We start from the raw sequence: 26343 nt of genomic DNA, 5'->3' as shown, positions 1-26343 counted from the left end.
TTTAACCCCGTTTTTTTTTTTACTACTGTAAATATGGAGAGAGAGCAACGGGGAAAGATAAATAATTTAGAGTCAGTCAGGTCAATAAATATAAATAAATACAACTCAAAAACACATTTTTTCCAATAGTGAAGATGAGAGAGAAGAGATCTTTTCCTAATACGCATTAAATCCCAATCTCCAAACTGGCTTGGAGGAGGATGAATGTTAATGAGGTTTCAACGCGAGCGACTCCAACACACAACCAGCTCCACTTCACTGAAAATGTCTTTTTAAATAATAAATAATAAGTAAATAAATAAAGCGCTGAGTCACATTTATCAAATCTAACAGTTGTTGGCTTGAGAACAAGATGCAACCAACAACCACGGCTGCGTTTACAGCTACATTTATTTGTTGCTGGTTTTTTTTTCTTCTCCATGAGATGAAAAATGTGTGAAAGAATGTGAAGTGAAGTGAAGCTTCCCCCGTCTAACTGCTAAAGAATTGATTTTAAAATATTGCTGTTGAACCGTCCAGACCACTAAGGTCACCCGGGGTCATGTTTGTATCTGTGTGTCTTCTGAACCAGTTTTTATGCCTCAAATATCTGGAACAAACTCCGGGAAAGAGTGTCTTTTAAATCTAGCTTGAAAACCTTCCAGTTTGTCACTGCGTTTAAATCTATCTATAAAGCAATTTGCGTCCGTGTGTCTTTGACGGGCATATCTCACTGACCGTTCGTCAGATCGCCCTTAGACTTTGGATTTGGGTTGAGCATGGCCCGATGGTGTCCATCCTTGATTCATCAGCAGCACATATTTGTTTTGCATTAGCATGCTACTACTTTGCTGCTAACTCGGCAAACCTGTTTTCCAAAGGTAAGCTAGCGAGGCTACGATTAGCATTAGCGTAGGGCTAACATAATACAAACATTGTGCAACCTCATTAGGCACAACGCAAATGTTTCCATTTTCGATTAGCATTAGCGTAGCTAGATGCTGTGACTGTCAGCCACACCAGTGTTTGTATTATGTTAGCCTTTACGTTCCTTATCATGCATTACCATAACTGAAAAATCGTCTTCGGATCCCACTATAGGAATACATACAGTACTTCCTACGAGCACTGCACTAGTAATAAAAAAAAAACGATGGTCACGGCTGCACCTCAGCCGTAACTGCAACTTTTAGTTTATTTTAAATTGAATTTACTTCTCTACCTTAATTTAATTTTCGGTGATTTATCACCCTACGCCAGGCAGGCAGCGGTTCATCAGCAGTAGTTGGCTACAGCTGTCTGGGGCAAGGAGGTGGGAGTGAAGATGCTGGGATAACTTGGCGAACCTGTTTCCAAAAGTAAGCTAGCGAGGCTACGATTAGCATTAGCATAGGGCTAACATAATACAAACACTGTGCAACCTCATTAGGCACAACGCAATTTTTTAAAATGTTCGATTAGCATTAGCGTAGCTAGTTGTTTTGCATTAACAGCTAGCTACGCTAATGCTAATCAGCTAGCTACGCTAATGCTAATCAATGCTAATGCTAATCCGTAACTGCAATTAATTTCTTTACCTCTCTATCCAAGGTTAGGGTCATCGTGATGCAGATTACATTTTTTATCTCAATTTGGTAAAACCAGAGAGCAAAATAACCCACTGCTGAGGAAACATAGGACACTGGTGTGTGAAGATGAAAGATGGAACAGAACAGAGATGAGGCCTTCAAGAAAGAACTCACGGGGCAAATCAAAAGAGAAGGAAGGCCTTTAATGAAGAGATGTTTGAGCAAAGGTCGGCCTTTGACTTAATGGGGAAGAGATGGAGAGGTCAACCGTGAATAAAATAGGACAAGAGAGACGTTAAAAGGCCTTTGATGAGGAAAACAAGGTTAGAATTATAACAGAAGTCCTTCATGATGGAAGCGGAGGAGATGGCAGTGATAGAGAAGGCCAACATTCCAGAAGATGAGTGCTCCTCAGGTGTGGAAAAATAATATAGAAAAAGAAAGAGAACTTTGTACCCTTTCACACTGAGGAAGACCCACACACATAGTGCAAGGGAAAATGGGGATGAAAAGAGTTTTCAGAGTAAACAGCCTTCCACTGTCACAGAGTAAGAACTCAGAGATGTGATGAGGCAGAAGGAAAAAGCATCGGCAACAAGAAGAAATGGCTACTGGCAACAGGATGAATCAGAAACAGATCATTACCAGACAAGGCTGTCAACACGTCGGACAATCCAGCTTTCAGCTGCACGTCGTCATTCTGAGCTTGTGTTTGTGAACATGACAAACATTTCTTTCTTTTAGAAATTGAGTGGAGGAAGGTTAGACCTTGACCAGAGGTAAATAGCGAGTGATTGACAGCTAGTATCGTCCTATGGGTGTCTGGTTGCAGGGAACTTTCAAAAACTCACAAATCATGAGACCTAATTATATAAAGTCTATGGTAACAGGTCTTCCTGGTCTCCATTATGTTGACAAAGTTGTCTTCACTAATACAGTCACTCACCTGCAAGGACTCCTGCCATGTAAAGCAGACTTATTCGTAAGATGCCGTGGACCATCTCCAAAGGCACGCCGATCATCAGCTGCAGTAACGCGTTAAACCCCAGCTGCTCCAAACTGAGGAGGAGAGAAACATAGAATTAGCTTCAAACGACGAAAACGAGACGTTTGTTCCTCCGGCCCGAGCCGAGGTTTTTTTCCGTCAACGTACCCGACGTGCATGAACATGTAGCTGAAGAAGCGCCACACTTGTGCGCGGTGGCCGGGATGGTAGACCAGAGGGCTCTTCATGAAGTCGGGCTGATAGGTCTGCAGCACCCACTTGTTGAGCATGATGCCGTAGCACATGAACACAATAATCTGCAACAGAGTTACAGTCATGACACTAAACTGTCAGTTCTCTGCGGACACATCCATTAGAACATTCTCTCTCTGTGCAGTCGGATGGAACAAAAGGTGGAAATCGCCTCTTTTTGTTGTATTTTCCTCCTCTAGTGGAGACAATTACCGCTCATTCAGTACCGACTCATTGTCTCTGTGAATTAAAATTAATATGAACCGTTTTTTATCACATCCTCATTGTCAGTGCAGACCATTCAGTGCCATTTGTAGCTGTTATAAGAGCATCTGGCTTTCTTTTCCACAGAATGATGATGATTTCAGGGGGAAATTCTGTTGAAAGACTGCGAGTTGCCTTTTTGCAGCCTAATCTCAAATTCACATTCAAGTGTGGTCTTGCACTGGGGGGCTTCTCCGCTGGTGGTTTTCTCTTGTTCAAAGGAACATAATAGGTCAATTAATGCAACCGTGGAGGCAGGGGTGCTTATTGACCTGGTTTTCCAAGTTCCACCATCGCTGCATGTGGGCTGACTGAGGGTTTAAGCTTGGAGGAACAGCGGTAAATGCACCCACTAAGCCCCCGGCTCCCAAATGGGTTACCAAGCTCATGCCAAGCTCAGTGTAAAAGTGTGTGATCAAAGGGAGGAAATCTTTCACAGAGTGGGACTGAAGGCAAACTGAGACGCCAGGATAGTGAAGCCAGGGATGTGGGTTAGTAGCACAGGAGTCCAAGCTGTGATACGTTGAGTATCTACTAGTAGATACCTTTATCAGTCTGAAGCATATTTTTAACTACTAAAGGTTTCAACTTTACATTTGTGTTATGTTTCACATATTTCTTTTTCCAATATCCTATCCAGTGATACAAACACTGATACTGAAAATCATATCAGCTCATCCCTAGGTCCATTGTGTTAGAATTAGTGACATCTAGTGGTGAGTCTGTCCAATTACTCCGCCCTTTCCCCAGTGTGCTAAAGAACTACTGTGCACTCTGCACAACCAGAAAGGATGTAATTGCTCGTAAAAATGGGAAATAGATGCTCACTCTGGCTGGTTTGTTGAGTTGGACTGGTAGAGAAACTCTATGGCACAACCCATACCTACAACGGCGCCGCTGGTGTAGTGGTATCATGCAAGATTCCCATTCTTGCGACCCGGGTTCGATTCCCGGGCGGTGCACAGTTTTGGGCAGCTGTGGCCTAGTGGTTAGCCGGTTCATACCCCGACCTGAAGTGCCCTTGAGCAAGGCACCTAACCCCTTAACTGCTCCCCGAGCGCCGCTGAATGCAGGCAGCTCACTGCTCTGGGTTAGCATGTACTTCACCTCACTGTGTGCTGTGTGTGTTCACTAACTCACGGATGGGTTAAAATACAGAAATTGGAAATTTCCCCACTGCGGGACTAATAAGGGAATCTTAATCTTGATTACGTCAGTGCGTTTACATGCATGTCAAAAGCCCAATTTTAGTCGGACTAAGACAATAATTTGGTTTTCTTAATGTCATGTAAGCATGTTAGTCCAACTAAAATAAAGCTAGTCGTGGTTGGACTAACATGCCTGGATTACGCCATTCATAGTCCGATTACTCCTGCATGTAAACACTTAGTCGGACTGGAGTTAAACAGGAAACAGGGAACAGGAAACCAAATCAATTAAGCACTAACTTGTTGAGAGATACAGTGCCACCTACGGAGGCGGAGTCAGACATACAAGGCCAATACTCGGACTCGACAAGTTGTCCGGTTGCTTGTCTTAGTCAGACTATGACCTTGACTGTAAACGTGATGAAATCATCCTCTGACCTGGACGATGGTGACGATGGCGATGAAGACGGGCGGAGGACAGAGGCGGTTCTGGTGGAAGTACCAGCGTCTGTCCGTCTCGCAGGGCAGGATCTCGTAGGCCACGTAGCGCACGAAGCGCTTGTACAGGCCGAGTCCCGTCTCGTCCAGCAGGATCTCCCTCTGCAGCGTGCGGCGGCCATTGGCGATGGCTCGTCGGAAACTGCTGGAGCGCTTGCTGCTCATCTGAGGGAAGAAGGTACGAAAAAAAGAAAAGAAGCATGAATGAATTATTTTCACAGGTCATGGCGACACCTCGCAGACAACTGATTAAATTTTAAAGAGACTCTGAGAAATGATGAGCATCATTTTTTATAACAGACAGCCAGGGGCTTGAAAGAAATCCACTTACTGAGAGATAGACGAGAAGATTGATAGCCTACTACTGTCACATCCACGAGAAAAGATGATGGACTATCATTTCAGCTGGCAGACTAGTTTGTTGTGACTTTAAGGAGTCAGCAGAACGCTTTGCACTTATTGGTTGTTTTGGGTACTTGATGACTTTAATGTCCTTAAACTTGCCTGGAGTTTGTGTGTGAGCATTAGTGTCAGCGGCCGACTCAAGAGAGGAAGACTTACCATGATGAACACATCCAATCATCGCCTGCTGCTGAATTTCTCATTTTGGCAATTAAAGGGAAAATTTCCTTTGCACAAAGTGGCTGAAAAAACCCTCAGTGAAAGCTTCTGCACTCCACATAATCTGAGAAAAGCTCATCAGTGTGACTAATCGTCCAAGATCAGGGACGAACCAACATTCATAAAGTGCAGATTTCACAAGGGAGAGCAAGGATGTGTTTATCCGAGTCCTCGGCAGTGGGCGATGACTCTCATCCTCTTATAGGACTGTTTTTTTTCTCTTTCAGGTTGTTCAGAACTTTTAGTAAACAGAGAAGACAATCATGACAAATGGTCTGTGAAGTGATCTTGAAGAAAATCGAGTTAAGAGAAAGAGGAAGTGTGTGTTCCAGGTGTTGCTCATGTTGTGGGGACCTGTTTATCATATCCTTCCTCCCCATAATGTCAATTATTTCATTTTAAGGATGAGGTTAGGGCAGTAGTCGCTATGGTTAAGATTAGAGTAAGTCTCCAGGAAGTCAATGTAAGTCAATGTAATGCCCACTAAAGTCATGAAAACCAGACTGTGTGTGTGTGTGTGTGTGTTCACATTATCGCAGACTCCAGGTTTGCCCGGTGAGCAGGATCCCTGCAGCAGCCTGCAGGCTGGCACGACCATTTCATGATAAGTTCTTTAACAGAGGCTTAGGATGAAAATGATCCTATTGGCCACTATTTGACAGGCGTGGCAGAGAACTATCAGAATTAGATTTATTTTTTTCCCCGGCAGAGTCTGCACTACAAACACACTATTACTGACCAGAAAAGCTAAAGGATCCTTTTCAGCAAGAGCCGCCTGCAACTCCTCACGGACTAGCTAAAACAACACGGCGGGGGGGTAACTGGCTTACTAAGCAATTATCTGCATGTTGTGATGTGAGGTGACATTTCTTGAGAACGTGTGCACACGGGCAGCAGCTGCTACTGTCAACACAACAAACTGTTCCTCTTAAAGGGAACATATTATGCAAAATCGACTTTTTAATCATTTTAATACTTATAATTGGGACTCTGGAGGCCCTATGAGTCGGTAAAGTGTGAAAAAATATGACTCAGTCATGTTTCCGCACTCATTGCTACGTCACATTGAGACATTCCTGGAATTGTTGGCTCGCGTGAGAGCGGAAGTCCACAAAGTGTTCTATTCTTGGCTGCACAGTGCAGCACAGAGTTCTACACAAACTTCCAGCCTCAGAGGATTTACATTTTATATATGACGACAATGTGCAGGCTAGCGTCGGCAAATGATGGCTTTTCCAAATGCTAACTGCTGTTAGCGGCCGGAGCCTCAGTGACGCTGACGTAGTTTCCTGTGTCTCATTTGCATTTAAAGAGACAGGAACTCAAAACAGAGCGTTCTGAACAGGGCTGTTTTAGCAGGGTGATTGAACTGCTGTGGTGCTTCATCCTTAAGGTATTTTCACCAAATTGTGTCACAGACAAGTTCATTAGGACACCAGGGAACTAGCTTAACTTGAAAAAAAAAAGGGTATAACATGGCTCCTTTAATATATAATATAATAACCTGAGACAATAAAGTAGCACAAATGAAACCTGCAGTGGAGAGCGGTAGCGAGACCTGCCGGTCACCGTGAAGTTCACCATTCATAAATCATTAACCGGGTCCTCCTGCTCCTAGACTGATTACATGTGGACACAGCAGGGGTCACGGAGAAAGTAATAGTGGGTCAATATCTATAAAAGCTAATGAGCTAGGTAAGAGGAACAAGGACCTGCAAATAAACGAGACAGCGATTACTCCACAGGTACAAGATATTTCCTTTTCACTCAGGACACATAAGGAATAGGGAAATAATTGCTTCTGGGGGGGGGGGGTTTAGCAGAACAGGACGCAGAAACTATTAGCCAAACTGTGGTTAATTATGACACTGATGCTTGTACGGCGAGAGGGTGTGAGGCTGGTAGGCTGCCGGCTCTCCCACAGATGGAGGAACGCATGTTTAGTATGGAAATCAGGCCTGAGAAATGCAATTATACCATACTTGAGGCAGGGAGTGCATGCAGAGTGAGAGGAGTAGAAGGACATTAGGAAAAGGGAAGATGAGATGCCTGCCTGGGTGAACCCATTTACCGATTCTGGAGGCCACCAGTGAACAGTGAAGAACGGCGTTAGAGTTAGCGCTCTCATTTTAAAAAAACATCTCAATTTTTGTTGAAATCACCCTGAAAAAAGAAGTTGAGACGAGTATATAAATATAACTGTGATTCTAACTCTGTTGGCATAAAAAAAAAAAAAAAAGCTCACTTTCTGGCTTTACTTCATCTCCGTTTGGCTCGGTGACAACACCGTGTATTATGTTCTCTCCCGTTCATAGTCTTACTCTGTGAAATAATGTCTTCCCCTGAGACGCCTGAGGCTTAGCACCTCTGTCGCTGCTGCCTTTTTGCCTTCGTCTCCTTTGACACGCAGAACCAGAGCCTCTCAAAAGGAAGCATTAGCAGTGTTTTTGAAAAGACGACAGGAGAGAGTGACGGGGGGGTAAAACGGGCAATAACGCAATAACGAGCAGTGGCAAAGATATGGAGTGATCACGTGACTTCAGATGACATGGCAGAGAAGGGGGGGTGGAAGCCTTGAATCGTGCAGAAACGGCAGAAGTTGCCTGACGAGGAATATTTATGCTGAGGCTGAAAGCACAAAGATAAAGATAGTATACCCCCTTAAGGGAAGGCTGCTGTGTGTGTTCAAACCTATCTTTGTGAGGACATTTTAACCTCGTGAGCTGGTCCTCACAACTTTAAAAGTCTTTCGGGGATTAAGACTTTACGTTAAACCAGGTTAGACATTTAACTGAGATGGTTAAGCCAAAGGTAAAGGGCTATGGAATGTATTATTAAAGCGGACCTAGACCGGAAGTTCCAATTAACGCTGTTTTTTTAGTGTGTATCTGCGACATTACCTCGTTTATGAAGCCCTGAAGGTTCTAAACAAACAGTTCAGCCATTGCTGAGAACGATTTGGTGTATTGTAATCTCGGGCTCAGCGAGATCTCTGAAAAAAACACTTCTGGTTACGTAAACAGCATTTCTCCTGAACAGCGGATCCTCCTGGTCCAGGCACATCCGGTTGCGTACAGAATAACGTCCGTTGTGGAGGTGTTTCACGATCGACAGTGTCTTCTGACTCTGGGTCTGACTCCGGGTCAAAGTCATAAAAGGGACTGCGGCGGGGAGTCGTGAAGAAGCTATTTTTAAACATTGTTAAAACAATGTTTTGATAATGATGAGCAGTGCATCCACCGTTCCAGAGGGGGGAGCTGCGCTTCTGAGAGCTGGTGTGCTGATTATGTCACTTCCGGGTATTGGCCAATCACAAGACAGTTGGGAAGGCTCTACGCTGGCTGGCCAATCACAACACAGTTCTGTCTTCTGGGTGTGAGATTTCTGTCTGAAACAGTACGGCTGAGGAGAGCGTCAGCGAGGAGAGATTTCTATCGGCTAGTTAACAGCAACTAGGAGGTTTTTGACCATAAAAAACAAGTTAATGTATGCAAGTAGACCTCCATAACTAACATATATGTGCAACAGGACCACTCTATGTGAGCTTTAAGTGAGTGTCCTCACTTAGAATGCTGTCCAAGAGTGTGTGTGTGTGTGTGTGTGTGTCAAACAGCGAGGGTCCATCCGTCTCCTCCTGGTAGCTACTGTACATGCTGCTCTCAGCTTCAGTCAATTGTCCTTGATGGATTAATTAGCCACACCACATGGTCAATACCTCACTGCTCAATACTCATTAGCAATAACAATTAAAAGTGCTTTGAAGGCCATTCAGACATCTGCAGTGCATACACACTCAAAAAAACTAAATCCATTAACTTGTCTGATTTTGCTCAGAATTTATAGAGGGCCATCATCTTTCATTCCACCACCACCAGGCTAACATCCTAAACACCAACATCCTCCTCTCCTCTCACCCCTTCACCTGTCTCTCTCAGACACATGCACTCTCACTGCGGATCTCAGCCTCGCTGATTCTACCCTGACCCAGATATTCAGCTTCTTTCTTGTCCAAATCCTTAAAAAAGTCAAATACACACACACACTCTCAGCCTTTTCTTCACATTCTAACTATCATGCTTTTCAAAGTCAAGAAATCAAAGAAAAAAAGAAATACAAACACCATTTCAATTCAGGACGCCTGAACAAAGTGTGTTGCACTGAGCCGGCGAAACCTTTTCAATAGGTAGGAAAACCTTGAAAGGAGCTTGGTGTTGGATGTTGATAGCATCTGTCTCCATGGAAACGCTCATACAGTGAACTCTTAGGATGACTTTGAGACTTAAAAAAACCGCAAAACCCATATGCTTTTCTACTCACAATTTGTCTCGATCAAAGTGTTCCAAAACATTTTGAGCACTTCCGTCACTACACGTCCACAAGGAACACGAGCGGTAACAAATAATAAGCCCACGAAGCAACAGTCGTATAAATCCTCCAACCAGAACAAAGAGATTGTCCCACCATAATCTCTTTAACACACCCTCTTCCTGTGTAATTAACCGTGGCAGCCATTTTGGCTCTCCGGTTGAACATCAGCCAAATTATCACCTGAAGTAAAACAATGACTGCACAGCTGTTTCAAAAGGAAACTCCTCAAGGAAACATTAAAAACTGTATAATGACACGCGTGGGTGATGATGTCAGACAGACAGACGCTCATGCTTCATGTGTGAACTTTGACACCTTGGGTGTTTCTCAGCCTCAGAGTCTCCGTGTGTCACCACGCGTACAATTCTGAAATAGACATTCTGTGGGATTTCTGTGCAAACATTGACAACTTGTCTGGTAGAGACCTACTGTAGGGTATATTCTCTGGTAGTGTACAGTTTGAGAGCGTCAGGACCAGTAACCTGGTCTTAATGAGATGGAACCTCATTTCAGAGGGCTAATATTTGAACTGTGGTAAGGTTATGGTTACGGTTAGGGTTAGGGTGAAGTTTAGTCACTAGGAAATGAATGTAAGTCAATGTTATGTCCTCTGAAGTCATGGAAACCACACTGTGTGTGAACGTGTGTGTGTGTGTGTGTGTATGTGTTCCCCAAGAGAGTGTTTTAGCAGAGCGTTACTTATTCACCCTTCTGGCTGAACTGACGGAATTCTCTGGCTGAGAACGCCTTGTATGAAAGATGGGTTGCACATAAATAAAAATCACACACACACACACACACACACACACACACACACACACACGCCATCACACTTAGAAACCAGAGAAGCTGTTGCCCAGCAGTGCAGTTAAGACACATTTACACCCACTGAGGTCGGGAGCAGCAATGTGGATTCACAGCTGCACTGAGCGAAGGTAGAAAAGCAAAATCGCAGGGATCTTGCAAAAATGTGCTATTTTCTATGATATGACACAAGTATATTCATGCAAAAATTTTTTTTTGTTGTTTTTTAATGCATGTAGTAGGATACCAAAGAAGTTAAAATAAAATAAGAATAGCCACCAGGAGGAGACTCCACTGGTTGCAGAAAACAAGTCAGTTTGAATTGAAGTCTATGAGAAAATGAGCTTTATTCTCACTTGATAAATAACATCAGTAAAATGCTGTAAATGCTTCAGTTTCAGCTCTTTTTCAACAGAATATTTGAGTAGAAATCATTGAGATTGACAACTGGTATCATCCAAAAGGCCCCTGATTGTTTATTTTGCAAATAAACCCAATGATGCCGGGTAAATTGCCGACCTGGAGGTGGACCTGTAATGCGTGACATCATGACTGTGAGGCCACTTGTTTCTACCTAGTTACATCACAGGCTTTGTTACATCATGTGTAATTTAGTATATGGAAAATATTCGTTTTTAATATGAAAAGGGTGGACTTACATTTGAAAAACTCAAACTAAAAGGAATACTGTTACAACCAAAATAAGGACAATAATGTAACAACAGGCTATGTGGATTAACATATTAAGATATAAGATTAAAGGAGGAAGATATGAGTGCAAAAATGTGTGAATTTCACGCAAGATTAAACCCTAAAAACTTGTTATTTTTACACAGTTCAAATGAAAGGAATCTCTGCAGCTTGTGGGCTAGAGCACACACACACACACGCATGCACACGCCTTACCATGTCCTTTTTAATCACATGGAAGTCCCATCCACAGTTAAGGCCCGGGCCCATAAATCAATAAAGACGTCAGAGTTTAAGCTTTGGCTGCAATAAAATGACAGCGCTGAACTTTTCAATTCAAAAACACACCACTCTGATCCATCACAGTCCGCCTCAGACGCGCACGTGTGAGGAAACTCTTTAATGAAACGTGGAACGTACATCGGTTGAAAATGTCACGCAGCAAGAGGAGAATAGAGCAGGAAACGGGGACTGAACAGGACATACGGTGCATCATCATTTACGGCAGAAGTTGGACGTCAGATCTGGAAGCGATGTCACCGCGTGCCGCACAGCAGGAGGGAACATTACCCTCTAAATTAGTCAGCAAATCTGCACTGGCAGAGCTCATGTGTATGAATGAGAGTCTGTCTGTGTAAGTGTGTGTGTGTATATCAGCTTGGAAGTGTTTGGATGCAAATCGTATGCAAAAGCGTGGACGGAAGGAGTGTGGATGAGGACAAATCCTTAAAAATCCGACTTTGGAGGTCGATACATGTATGTGTGTGTGTGTGTGTGAGGGTTGCGTGTTCTCATTTTACCTCATATTAGCGCCTGCTACAAGCAACGCAGGGCTAATCGAAGGCCATTTGCATTTAGCTGAGGGGCAGTTTAGGAAGTTTCTCCCTGATGTCGTTGAAGGTGAGGAACGTAAGAGAAGGAAATGAGATCTAAGATCAAGAGGGATGAAGATGGGACTGCATTAACGCGAGATTAAAAAAACTACAACCCTTGAAGAGAGTTGTACACTACCAAGAAGACGGGCTGAGAGGCAACCACGTAGAAGCAGAACAAGTGGCTGCTGCAAAACCCAATTTGGAACCGCACAACACAAGGAGATAAAAAAAAAAGAGCCGGATAATCAGAACGAGAGAAAAGCAAGAGAGGGAAATGAGCTTAAGGTAGCGAGAATGCGGCAGGAATTGCTTTGCGCTGAATTAATCAAGGCTCCTACATCCCGACGGTGCTAGGAGCTGAAAGCAGGTGTTCCTTCTACGTGCTCGGAGAGCAGCTTCGGCCTCTACTCCTCTACTACACCGACTGCATGAACAAGAAGGATGGAGCGTCTGACCTTCCGCGTTCAAATCAAGAAACTCAGTGAAAACGTTGGTAGCCGGAGGGCAAACGAGGGGAGAAAAATTTGCCACATAACAGCTCCTAAAAACAACATGATCTTTCCATTTAATACCGAGGGCTGCGTCGGCTCAGTGTGGCCACATTTCTAGCACTTGCAGCGAGAGGCTTGCGAGGTTAAGTGTCTGGATTTACCGACACATTAACTGAAAAGATTGATCCTCCCGGTGCAGGACAATGACCTGAATAGTTCAGTCAATTTTCTCGCCGCTGCAGAGCTTACTGGCTCCGTCTGAATCAATGCGGTGCCCTTTTCTGAAGTCCAAACAAAAACGTGCGAGTTCTGCACGATCTGATCTGCCTTACTCCACATTCGCTATCTATGTGTGTGTGTGTGTGTGTTTGTGTGTGTGGGTGTGTTCTTGTACTTGCAGCATACTGAGGACCAGTGAGGGATTTTAACCAACAAAGTGAGGTCATTTTTACAGAGTGAGGACATTTTGTCCGGTCCTCACTTTGTTTTCATTGAAATCACTTCCTTAGGTTGCTATAACATGCTATACTCAATTTGTCAAAAAAAAAAAAGAAATCTAATTTTGGACAACAACGTTTTTGTCAAATTTTTTGTAAAATTTTATTTTCAAATTTTGGGTCAAATATTTTTTTCAAATTTTGGGTCAAATATTTTTTTCAAATTTTGGGTCAATTTTCTTTTTTCAAATTTTGGTAAAAAATTTTTTTCAAATTTTGGTAAAAAAAATTTTTTTTTCAAATTTTGGTAAAAAAAATTTTTTTCAAATTTTGGTAAAAAAATTTTTTTCAAATTTTGGTAAAACATTTTTTTTCAAATTTTGGTAAAAAAATTTTTTTTTAAATTTTGGTAAAAAAAAATTCAAATTTTGGTAAAAAAATTTTGTTTCAAATTTTGGTAAAAAATGTTTCAAATTTTGATAAAAAATGTTTCAAATTTTGGGTCAAATTTTTTTTGCAAATGTTGGGTCAATTTTGTTTTGCAAATTTTGGGTAACATAGTATAGTATGACGTTTTTGTCAAATTTTGAACTAAACATTTTTGTTAAAAAATTAAAAATCGAAAAAAAATTTCCAGCCCTTTTTGCTCTGGGGCTCCACCTGCAGACATTTTATGGTACTGCAACCAGTAGTTCTTTGTAGATATTTGTAATTATGTTGATTTATAAAGTGGAAATGATGGTCCCTACTTTGCCAGCAACCCAGTCCTCAGTATGCAGCAAGTACAAGAATGTGTGTGTGTGTGTGTGTGTGTGTGTGTGTGTGTGTGTGTGTGTGTGTGTGTGTGTTCACGCACCAGCTCGATGAGCTCCTGGTAGCACACTTGTCCGTCTTCATTGCTCTGGACGAGGGCTAACAGCATGTCCAGTTTGGACGGGTCCAGCTGCAGCTCATGGTCCTCCACCAAGCTGGTGAAGTTCTCCACTGCAATGAAACCGGTGTTCTCTGGGTCCAGCTGGGAAAAAAAGAAAAAAGACACAACTGATAATCTCATCTCATCTTTGGAAGGAAAACAATCCTTAATAATAATAATAATAACAACCGTGTCCGACAGCTGAGATTTATAGACGCTAGACGATCATTAAGACAAAAGAGAGCTCCAGGACTGATACTGACACTGGTATTAATTGAAGGTACAGTAGCCACGGTTTTCTTCTGTTTTTTTATACATTTTTGATCAATAATTCCATAATAACCTTTAGACACATAGTACATCAAGCGATCTGAGAGGCGTCTGCACCTCCTCTGGGGCTGAGGGCTCTGCAGACTTTGGACAAACCACCTCATGAAAGGAGCTCAAGCACCAAAATCGACTGCCTAAATGCAAAGAAATTAGACGACAAATGCAAAAAAAAGAACCTCGTGTGTGTCAGACATGGAGAGATCGGCATGGGTCGTCGGTTATTTGAAAGCCCAGGGACGTGGCTGCGTTTTTCCTTGTGTGAGTGTGTGATGGGTCGCAGGTGTGCAGGTGTTCGTTTGAATGACGTGTGGGAGCGCCGTCGGTGGATCCTGATTGGTCCTGCACTAGATAATAATAAGAGGCCTGATCATGTCAGCTGTAAGGGATTTCCCTTGAACCACTCACGGCCAGCACACATTTATATAGTGTGTTGCTGGCGGTTTCTTGGGAGTTGTAAAGAGGGGATTCTAGTTGCGATCAGGTTCATTTAGTATTTCTAGCATCCTGTGAATAACACCCGATCAAATCTCTGTGTCTCGTGGAAGAGCTCAGGAATCAATGAGCAACATGTGGGAAGTGCATTTTATCAGCGATGTGCTAAATTACACCCATCTTCCTTTTTAATTATCAGTTTATTTTTTGTGTGTGCTTTAATTGAATGCAACTGAACCGCAGTTTTAATCAGCAGCGTCTCCTTTGCAAAGACCTGTGCGATGGTTAAATACGCGGCGTGTAAACGAGCTCTCTCGTGCATTACTACAGCCTCTTTCACAGTGAAATCAGCAGGTATAATGTGCTGGATGATGCTGCCAAAAAAGAAAGGGCCGATTAACACCTTTTCCCTTTGCCAGTGGTTTGTTCCGAGCTGTGTTGTTCTGCTTCGCCTCTGTATCACTCACTCGTGCGTGCATTGTTGATCCTAAATCACATCAAGTGCAGTCCGGTAAGTTTTGAAAAGTAAGGACGGCTGAATGCTAACGGCTAAGCTCAAGGGGCGGAAGATGAATGTGCATCATAGATGTGCACCGCTGGCAAAAAATCGAGCCGTTGTAGAAATGGGGTGCATCAAACACTGAGTGCGACTGCAACGACTTTAGCAACTTTTCATGGGTAGTTCTTTGACTTCCTGTGTGCAGTGCAGTGTTTTGAAAGTAAGGGACATCAGTTTACATGTAAAACTCACACACCTAACTGAGTTTGACTTTTCAGGGTTTTTGACTGCGTCAGTTTGTCCTCGGTCACATTTGCAGAAGTGTGGTTTTATAATCACCGCTCATCCACGGGGAACCCACAGCCCCCACGGGTTATTACTGCTGATGCACTTACACCAGCGCTGCTGCTCGCTAAATTGATTTGAGCTGGAGAGCGTCATAAAAAATGGCTTAGTGCAGTTGTTTAAAATAGTGCCAGATGGAAAAAAAAAAACGGCTTGTAAAATATAGGGTGTGTATCCATGTTTGGGCTCTTTAATGTGGGCTTTTTTTTCATATACATATGACTCAACTTTAAGCCAATTCAGTTTTCTGTCCTCAGTGCAGCTTACTGTGTTACATGAGAATGAACCTAAGAGATCACATGGAGGAAAAAAAAAAACTCCACTTGACCGTTGCCTGAATGTTAACACACATTCGTTACGCTTGCAGATCGCAAAAACCGACAGCCTCTTGCTGCCTCGGGGGGAGGAGTGAGGTTTCAAATGTTGCGTCAGCGTGAAGTCAGTCACGCCGGATCATTGTTGCCCATGCTGCGAGTCTACATAAGTAGAATCCCACCTAGTTCGCTTTAGCCTGGACATTACCTGCCTCTGAGATAGTTACACTGGCTGCATGAAGAGAGCTGCATTAATGCAGGAGGCTGCAGAGCTTAAATCTTAAACTGCTGAGCAGAGAAGCAAAGACTTTTTACAACCATTTAGTTGAACAATCAACCCTTTAAGTTGCCTTTAATTTACCCTTTTTATTCCCCTCTGTACAAATTATTGTTTTTTATGGCTTAGAAGAGGTCAGTGGCGCCAGTTTTGATGATGCTTGACTCAGACTGGGTGTTTTCCCAGTGATGGATGATGTAGTTTAAGGGGAAATATTATGCAAAATCAACTTTTTAATCGTTTTAATACTTGGAGGCCCTATGAGTGTGAAAAAAGATGACTCATGTCATGTTTTTGTGGTCCGCCTCAGTCTAAGTACAGGACATAAAACACAATATGTTGACTTCCGCACTCATTGCTACGTCACAATGTGCAAATTCCTGGAATTGTTGTCTCGCGGAGCTCCGCTTTGTGGCTAAAAAACGGGAGAGTGCAGGCGAGTGCAATAGTATCTGGAAGAGCGGAAGTCGGCAAAGTGTTCTATTCTTGTCTGAACAGTGCAGCACAGAGTTCTACACAAACTTCCAGCCTCAGAGGATTTACATTTGACGGCAGTGTGCCGGCTAGAGTCGGCAACGATGGCTTTTCCAAATGCTAACTGCTGTTAGCTGCCGTTAGCCTCAGTGACGTAATGACTCAGTGATGTAGTTTCCTGTGTCTCAATTGCATTTAAAGGGGAAATAAGTAGTTTATAGTGCCATCTAGAGGAGAGGCTGAAATTTACAACAAAGACCTGCTGCTCTGCTCACCCCCTCCCTTCCCTGAGCGCTACGGTATCCGCAGCTGGTCAAATGTCGTCCTCGTCGCCTTTCTCCGTGTCAGCAGATGAGGTTCGTGAGGCGAGGGAGAGCTACCGCAGCCGTAGCAGACGAAGCGGAGAGAGAGGAGGCGGGACTTCCGCTACGAGTAAAGAGACGCTTGTTTTGTTCTCTCGCGTTTGTCCTTACAGGCTCCGGTAGAAACATGGCGTCTCGCTGCTAACAGTGGCTACGCAACCGCGGTCCGCGGTCATGTTATTTTACATGACTTTTTGAAACACTACGAAAATGAAACAAAAACTATTATACAGCGACTAGACAATGCAGGAGCACTTAATATGTATAAAAAAGTGGATTTTGGGTTATATAAACCCATAAATACTACACATTGTACCTTTAAAGAGACAGGCACTCAAAAGCGAGCATTCTGAACAGGGCTGTTTTGGCAGTGGTGCTTCATTCTTAAGGTATTTTGAACCAAAGCACAGAAAGTCACAGACATGTTCATTAGGACACCAGGGAACAAGGTTAACTGGTAGAAATAGGGTATAATATGAGTCTAAAGTAAAAAACCTGCAGGGAGCGACTGCTGCTAATCAAGGGTAAAATTTAACAGAGTTGTGTCTCCCTCCATCACAACTTCTAGTCCATGGAGAATGAGAGGTGATCCACAAAAGAGCAAGAACCGTATCTATTTTTTTTAGATAAGCCCTTTAAGTGTACAGTCCGTGGATGTTTTGTTAAAAACGAGGCTCCATTCCTCCCTTGAGGGGGGAGCTCAGCAACGTGGTGCAGATTATGGCCGGTGTTTGAGATGTGTAGGGGTACAGGGTTCAGGCATTAGCGATGGGGGCTATAGACGCAAAGTGCCCTTGAAAAATGCATTTAATCGCCCTTGAAATAAATTTGCATGACGGGGCTTTTAATGCCCCGGTAAAATAGATAGCTATTACTCATGGCTGTAGCAAGAATTAGAAACACTACCATTCCAAAGTTTTGGGTCACGTCCTTACTTTTGAAGGAAAAGCACTTTGTTTTCAATGAATAGAACATTAAATGAATCAGAAATACACTCTATACATTGTTAATGTGGTAAACGACTATTCTAGCTGCAATCTGTTTTTTAATGGAATATGTACATAGGTGTATAGAGGCCCATTCCCAGTGTTCTAATGGTACATTGTGTTTACTAATGGCGTTAGAAGGCTATTGGATGACTAGAAAACCCTTGTGCAATGATGTTAGCACAGCTTTGCAACTCTTTTCATGAATAAAAGTGTGACTTTTAATACAAAACGCAAAAAAATTGAAGGGCTGACCCCAAACTTTTGAACGGTAATGCAAGTAATTACGTCGTAGATAGATGTGATAATGTTCCTGGAACAGTCCCTGCCACTGGGCTGCCCTCTGGTTAGAAGATGGAGTATAAATATGGGACACATTTGAGTCTATTCTCCTCCATAATCTCATTTTAACTGTTACGGCAGTGCAGTTTTTCCATCCTCAATTGTATTAAAACATTGAATTTGATTTGAAGAACTGTGGTATTTCCCAGCATTTGATACAACTGCCTGAAAAGTGATCCAAAATGCCTGCAAAACTTATTTCACAGAGGCAAAACCAGGGTATTTCCTATAGGGAGCCGCGGAGACGTGTCAGGGGGGGAACAGGATAAGAGAAGAGGGAAGCACAACAGCAGAAGTGGAAAATATGATCAGTCTGTGAAATGTAAAGTAAGAGTGGGAGAAGGAGGAGAAGGCATGAAAGGAGAGGAAACTTGTGCAGAGACAGTGCAGAGAGAGAGACGACAGGAACGAGACGAAAGACGTACAAAGAATAATAATAAAAAAAAAAGATGTTATTCCGCGTGTCTGGCAAAGCCAGTCCTCCTCCTCCTCCTCCTCTTCCTCTCTATCCCATAACAAGGCAGTGACACACTCCAGCGCTCTACATCCACTTGCCACAGAGGGGAGATAGATCAGATTCTAATGTGCTCCTGGCTCAGCCCGGGCTGACAGGGACAACAGAGAAGCCACACTGGGGACGTCTGATAACTGTCAGCCTCCATATGTCAGCACATCACGTACATACGCGCACACAGAGCTGCTGCAGCAGAGACTCAGACGCTCTGTATATGGCTGTGCACACTTATGCACACACAGAGAGTGTTGACGCCGAGCTGTCACACTGCACAGATACTGGTCCCCGTCATCATCGGGCGGCGGCGGCGGTGGCGGCGGCGGCGGCGTCTGACCTTATTGAGTAGGAATGCTGCACAGGAGGGTCCGTCTGCCGAGGATACAAGGAGGTGGAGGATTGGTTCTTGTACCCAATTAGGGTTATCAATTAGTGAGATGAGGCACAGTGAGATGAATGAGTGTTGGCAACAAGAGCCTGTTTCCTTTTTTTCTTCTTCCTCGGGCTCACTGGTGATGTGTGTGTGTGAACGGGAGGGAGGGAGCGACGCAAAGAGAAGCACGCAGAAAGGGAAGCAGCAGTTATTGAAGCAATCTAACACGGGGCTGGGGCGACACATTGACAAGCTGCGAGTGTTGCCATGGTTACCGGTTGCCTGTGTGTGTCATCCTTTTCTTGCATTTCTACCTTTTTTTTCCCCTCCCCTTTCCTGATAGAGAGCCATTTAACAGGCAAAGGAAAGACAAAAAAAAAGGTTGGGGAAAGGAAAAGAAGGAAACAGACAACTTTCGTGGTCAAAAGATGTCGAGAGACCAAACCCAGGCTGGTTCAAACGCAAGTGGGAGGGGACAAATATAGGAAATAATGGGAATAAATAAATGATTATTAGAGCTGAAACAATTATTTTGATGATCGATAATCGGTTTTAAGCTTTTTTCCTGATTGTTTCAGCTTCTTAAATGTGACAGATATCATTAAAACTGAATAATTTTGGTTTGTGGACAAAAACGACATTCGAGAACTTCGTCATTTCCGTCATTTCTTTTAACATTTTCTGACATTTTGTGGACCCAAACGATTAATCGATTATAATATAATTATATATAATCGTTAGTTGCAGCTCTAGTGACTATGAGGAGCAGCAGGACGGAGGTCAAAAAGCAGCGGAATGCTGACCGCAGGAGGAGAACGATCTCCACGTTAACCACCTGCACCTCCATTAAGCGTCAGTGCAAGCGGATCGGAAAGCGACCGCGAGCCGCCCGCGGACGACTTATCAGTCCGGTCCACGAGAGGCTCAAGAACCAATCCTCCAGCCCCGAGACTTAACCACAACAGTCAGTCACAGCATGTGGGCTGAGACAGATACTGCCCGTGAATAATACATGTGAATTACAGTCGTCTCTGTGTGTGTGTGCAGCTTTAGATTAGAGAAACACATATTCACCATTAACTAGGTGCTTAACATATATAAGTCACATACTAGCCCTTTATTAGTAAATATTAAGCACTTTATTCTACATAACCTTATTCTACCTCTATTACGACATAAATTGAGATTTTTCCTACATAAGGTGTTAATACGTGCTTAATATTTACTAATAAAGGGCTAGTATGCGACTTATATGCATGTTAGTAAGCACCTAGTTAATGGTGAATATGTGTTCCCTAATCTAAAGTGTCACCAAAGATATAACACGTCACATTTTGGCATTAAAAGTATCCCGAAACAACAAGACTAATGTTGCATATTGTAGCTGTGTTCAAACTTCATGGTAATTGACAGTTTAATTTTGCTTGGCCGCAGGGTTATAATAGGTTTTGCATTTTTCATTAGTTTTTGTTTTTATTTTGTGTCGACTTTTTTTAAAAAAACGAGTACGTTTTCATTAGTTTTTATCATTTCTTTTCTGTTTTTGTGGGGGCATTTTAAAAATGTATGACAGATAAACAACCGTCCCTAAATCAACTTTAGTCTGAAGTGCAAAATGAGTTAGTGTGCCAAGTCAAAATCAAAACTAAACTACAGCCTATAATGACAGGGATTTTAAACTACTTAATCATGTTTTGGATCACAAAAAGAAAGAGTTTCTGGTAACACTAGATGAGTGAACACATGCACTGTAAAAAAGAAGGCAACTTGCTGCACTCAATTTTTTAGTGTACAGCCCAACAAGTTTTGAGTTTTGAAATAAGTTTCATCAACTATTATTATTTTTCTTAGAAAAACGTGTAAGTTAGAGTTGTGCCAACTCAAATGCAAAATGTTATTTTTAAATATTTTTTTTTTACATCTGATTAGTTCCCGAAACTATTTGAAAAGAGAACTTACAAGTTTGTCCAACAAAATAATATTAGACATTTTGAGTTTTCGCAATTTTTTTTTTTTTTTTAACAGTGTATTCACCATTCACCAGGGTGCTTACTAACATATATAAGTCGCATACTAGCCCTTTATTAGTAATCATTAAGCATGTATTAACAGCTTATTCTACCTCTATTACGACATGAATTAACATTTTTCCTACATAAGGTGTTAATACGTGCTTAATATTTACAAATTAAGGGCTAGTATGCTACTTATACGCATGTTAGAAAGCACCTAGTTAATGGTGAATATGTGTTCCTTAATCTAAAAAGTTTCTGTAATTTCAATTTGACATGAGATGGGAGTTCAGTGACACAGAAACCAACACTTCATGCAGCTTTGGTCTCTGTGAACAAGCCTATGTCAGGCCTTGTGTGTGTGTGCAGAGGGTATAGTGGCATTTACAGAGTCACGCTGCATATTTGCATAGCATCAGATTTAAAAAAAAAAAAAAAAAAAAAAATCCCTTTGAATTGCCACGGCTGCCCTCAGGAGTCCCTGGTGCTCAGTAACAACTGGGCCACTGACTCTGTGATTAATTATCACAATGCACATTCTGCACTGCTGTAACCATTACTACAGTCAAACTTTACTACTGTGTCTCTGAAATGTGACGGCAGCCCTTGGATAAAAAAAACCCCAAAAACAACCACACTCTCTCTTTTATTGGAGACGATGTAAAAAAAAAACCAACAACAAATAAAAACAGCCAGGGAATTTTCCTGGACGCAAAACGACCATCTTTAACGATGTTTCCCTGTTGTTCAAACAGCTGCTGCACTAAAAAACTGTAGTGGGTAACGTTTAAACATAAGCAAATGTTCATTATATTCAGCCACCAGGGGGCGACTTCACTGGTGGCAAACAAAAACGCCATTTGAATGGAGGTCTATGGTAAAGGGCTATTGTAAGGTCTTCTTTAATAGCATATGATATAGATTTAATTAAACAAAATTAAGATTCTTATGAGTCAGAGTCAAGACGGAGAACATTGCGCTAGTAAAACCAGACTGAAAACACAAAGGAGTTCTACTGAAGTGAATTCTACTGCGTAAAAAAAACCCTGCTCATTCAGTTTGACGGGATAAATCATTCTCAACTCTTCCTCTGTATACATGCAAACGCTCCCTCACTCAGTTCCGTTATGTCGCTTTTCCACTACACGGTTCCGGCACGCCTCGCCTCTGCATTACACAGCTCCAATCTACACGGTTTAGTTTGTTTTTCCATTACTATAGTACCGCCTCAAAGTGGGCGGAGTCATCACTGCACGGCTGCATGAAACTGCAGCGACTTTGTTTCACACGCGACACAAACACACAAAACAGCGACAAGCGAAAGCAGTTGTTTTCAGGGTAACTGAATCATTAGAATCAGTTCATTAAAAAAAAGATTTGTTCGTAGAATCATTCAGTACTTCCTGCACGACAGGAGCACAGACTCGTTCGCTTGCGATCACCGTTAAATACACCACCTCTGTTAAATGTTTTTTTTTTAGACATTTTAGACATTTCCTTTGCTAAATGTTGGGAGATTAACACACGTTTTCAGGATTTTTAAGTCTTTTTCATCGATCCACAGTTCGGCATTGATCGGTTTGATTCTTGTGTCGGACGTCGCGCTCATGACTTTTACTCTGACGACACTCTCTGACCAATCAGTGGCCGGCAGTCTGATGACATCACACATAGTATAGGCTCAGCTCGCTTGGAACCTCGCCAGAGCAGGCACTTAAAAAAAAACATGACGGGTCTATGTAGTGGAAAAGCGGCAATAGTATTTCTTTCTAGCATACAAATAATGTAACCTTGTTTCTGTTCACCAACAACAAACAGAGAAACTATAATAACATCAACAACTACAAAAATCAATTTACGCACTGCAGCTTTAATGCAAACGATGAAAGATGGGGGAGAGAGCATGTTGAGCTGTACTCCTTTCACTTGACACAAGTGTGTCAGACGAGTATCCCACAACTCCAATATCTTTATGGGAAAGCTATAAATAAGCCAGATAAGGAATGAATGACACATGGGGGAGATAATAATGAAAGTATACTTCAGGTGTTGAGCGTTACCGTCCATTTAGATCATTCTTATCAATGGCACAGCAATCTCTGTGTCTCTGTGTCTGCGTCTGTGTGTGTGTTCAGGAGCATATGTGTGAAGCCACATGGGCCAGAAATAGACGACGCTCAGCGTTGCAACCTCCTGCAGACAAAGACTAATAAACTCACGCATGTTGCTGCCACTGTTGCTTTCTTTTCTCTCTCTGTCCCTGCAGCATTTCCATACGCTTCAGCATGACTACGCTACATTAGCCGCTTAGCATTAGACCTGCAGTGCTCATCGAAACTTAACATTTTGGTGCAAGGCATCCCCTCATTCTGATGATGCAGGGAGACCCCAGGCAGAAGCATTTAAGTCGTACGATTGCAGGCTCAAAACTGTAGACGTTGTAAAAGTGAGCAGTTTCACATGCACAGTTTAATCAAGCTAAGGCTGTAGTCTGACTAAGACAGGCAACTGGACAACTTGCAGAGTCAGAGTATACATGTGGAGGAGAAAATCCATTTATCTGCATTTATCAAGTCCGACTCCAGTCCAGCGTATACATGCGAGAAAAATCGGACTATGAATTGCATTATCCAGGTATGTTTTTCCGACTCAGCGTATACATGCAGGAATAATCGGACTATGAATCGCATTATCCAGGTATGTTAGTCTGACTAAGCGCATACATGCAGAAATAATCAGACTATGAATCGATAATCCAGGTGTGTTAGTCCGGCTAAGCGCATACATGCGGGAATAATCAGACTATGAATCGCATTATCCAGGTGTGTTAGTCCGACTAAGCGTATACATGCGGGAATAATCATACTATGAATCGCATTATCCAGGTATGTTAGTCCGACTAAGCGTATAACATGCGGGAATAATCGGACGATGAATCGCATTATCCAGGTATGTTAGTCCGACTAAGCGTATACATGCGGGAATAATCAGACTATGAATCGCAATATCCAGGTATGTTAGTCCGACTACAGCTAGCTCAAATTTAGCCAGTGCTTACATGACATTAAGAAAACAGAATTATTGTTGTATAGTCAGAATAAAATTGGACTTTTAACACGCATGTAAACGCACTGACTGACTGTGACTGAGCAAAAGGAAAGCACCTGACCCCCAGATTTCCAACATATTTTCTCGTGGATTAAAACTCTTACAAACAAGATGGTCTCTTTGTATAATCCAAAAACTGTTGGCTGATTTTGCTGCATTCTCGTTTTTTAATTGGAGAGCCCTACTCTTTCATCATAGACCGCCGCATGGAGTCCCCAAGGTGTAAGACGCCTGGCATCAGGCCGTTGGGAATGATTCGGTCTAGACTTGAGCTTAATACGATTGCGGCGCGTTCTTGCAAACGTGTGTCGACGTGAAACACACCGACTCAATCCGAGTCAACCCTTACAATCAATCTAACAACCGGTCTTTTTACGCGGTTTGCAAACATTGGCTTCATCCGCAGCTCGGCAACCTGCGAAATGGAAAAATGAATATTGACTCGGATGAGTCAGTCTTGTCAGTTTTGATTTTAAAACCGTGTCTGTGAAAAGAATATTCACAGACTACTAAGGTTTCACTATCACAGAAGTGGCTCTACAGAAAATGACTCACCAGTGTGACCATCTTCACGTCAACCCACATGGGCTTCCTCCACGTCTCATAAAAAACACACACACACACACACGCATTCATAAAAATGCTGTGCACGCCGTCACAGACACACACTCACACAAACATCTCCCTAAGGCTGTTGGGGTTGTTGATCAATGTGTTGCTGATGGGCCACTCGTGACCCCTAAACCCTGCAGCAGATAATCAATTACTCCCTCTCGGACCTGAACGGCCGCCCCAATCTATCTGTCAATCAACATAGAACCCTTGAAGCACCAGTTCTAAAACAGGACTGGAAAGCCTAGAGTTAAATTCCAGACATGGAGCAGATTTAGAACCCCCCATACACACACACCCACACACACACACACACACACATGCATATGTCTTGATTAAGCACCAGCCAAATACACACAAGCCTTTCTGGCTGAAATCTTCCCGTCACATTCATTTTGGTTTTGTTAAATATGGAGACGGTAGACCGACGCTAAACATAGATCTGACTGAAACAGCAGCTCGGGGGGGTGGATGACTCTAAGAAACCAGATGCCAAGAGGAACAACATTTTAGAACCCGGTCAGAACATGGCCACCAACACGGTGTTTGTTCTTCACGACAGTGCTGATGATGGAGAGTTTTAGGCCAAATCACAGCTTCTATTTTGAAGGAAAACCCATGTCAGGGGCAAGTAAACAAGAAAAATCACACACACACACACACACACACACACACACACACACACACACACACACACACACACACACACACACACACACACACACACACACACACACACACACACACACACACACACACACACAGATCCATGCATGTGCAGCAGGGCTGCAGCCAAAAAACCTAATGCAGCAGCTTTGATGTTTGCCCATTATCACGGTTTTTAAATGCATTCTTATAAATAAACACAGAATGCAAGCAATTAAGTCCACCCATACACATTCATCTCTATACTAACATGCTCACACAATCCTCCTCCCCTCCAGTTATAGACCTTGTCATGATGCCCAGCCTCCTGCTGTGGCTCTGTGGATCTGACCTCACACTCTCGGGGCCCACATGGCTCCATGGTGCCCCCCCCCTCGCGCGCCTCTCGCTCTGCGCGTGCAGTCAACGCTCACACCAGCTCTCAACCAGCCCCATGCAGCCTCCCTGCGTCTCCATCCCACCGGATTGAGGTGACCAGGAGCCGCGTAACCATAGAAACCTCCGCCGCTCCTTGCTCACTCGCTCGCTCGCTTACCTGCTCTTGTATGAGCTGAAACAGGGAGCTTCTATCCATATACTGGCCAGGGAGGTGAGAGGAGCCGCCGAGGACAAGGGCATAGGGAGGAGCAGGAGAGGAGAGGGGAAAGGAGTGGATTGGAGGTGGTTGGAGGTTGCAGCTGGTGCCTAAAGTGAAGAGTCAGGCCCCTCTGCAGCAGCAGCAGCAGCAGCAGCAGCAGCTGCCGCGTCCCCTCCTCAGTGATGGAGAAAGCCTGCTGAGCACGTATACGTCCCTTGTTTTCCCTTTTT

General features: G+C 43.1%; 1 protein-coding gene across 2 annotated transcripts in view; it reads right to left on the bottom strand.

Annotated features, from left to right (window-relative positions):
* The window catches only part of rhbdl1 (rhomboid, veinlet-like 1), a gene marked incomplete at both ends in the record, with an annotated part of 45526 nt that extends 19416 nt beyond the window's left edge, over positions 1-26110 (bottom strand). The window contains 5 exons of one of the 2 annotated variants that reach the window (XM_083904004.1): positions 2494-2606; positions 2701-2849; positions 4635-4859; positions 13837-13995; positions 26072-26110. In XM_083904004.1, coding sequence (XP_083760130.1) covers positions 2494-2606; positions 2701-2849; positions 4635-4859; positions 13837-13995; positions 26072-26110 — 685 coding nt within the window. Of the gene's footprint in view, positions 1-2493; positions 2607-2700; positions 2850-4634; positions 4860-13836; positions 13996-24813; positions 24843-26071 lie in introns of those variants that run through there. The other variant, XM_083904005.1, reaches the window with a different exon arrangement.
* Positions 26111-26343: the final 233 nt, after the last annotated feature.

The sequence above is a fragment of the Microchirus variegatus genome, assembly GCF_963457635.1.
Source record: "Microchirus variegatus genome assembly, chromosome: 17".
Taxonomy (NCBI): domain Eukaryota; kingdom Metazoa; phylum Chordata; class Actinopteri; order Pleuronectiformes; family Soleidae; genus Microchirus; species Microchirus variegatus.
The sequence above is the reverse complement of the archived record's forward strand: the minus strand, read 5'-3'. Positions and strand labels throughout refer to the sequence as shown.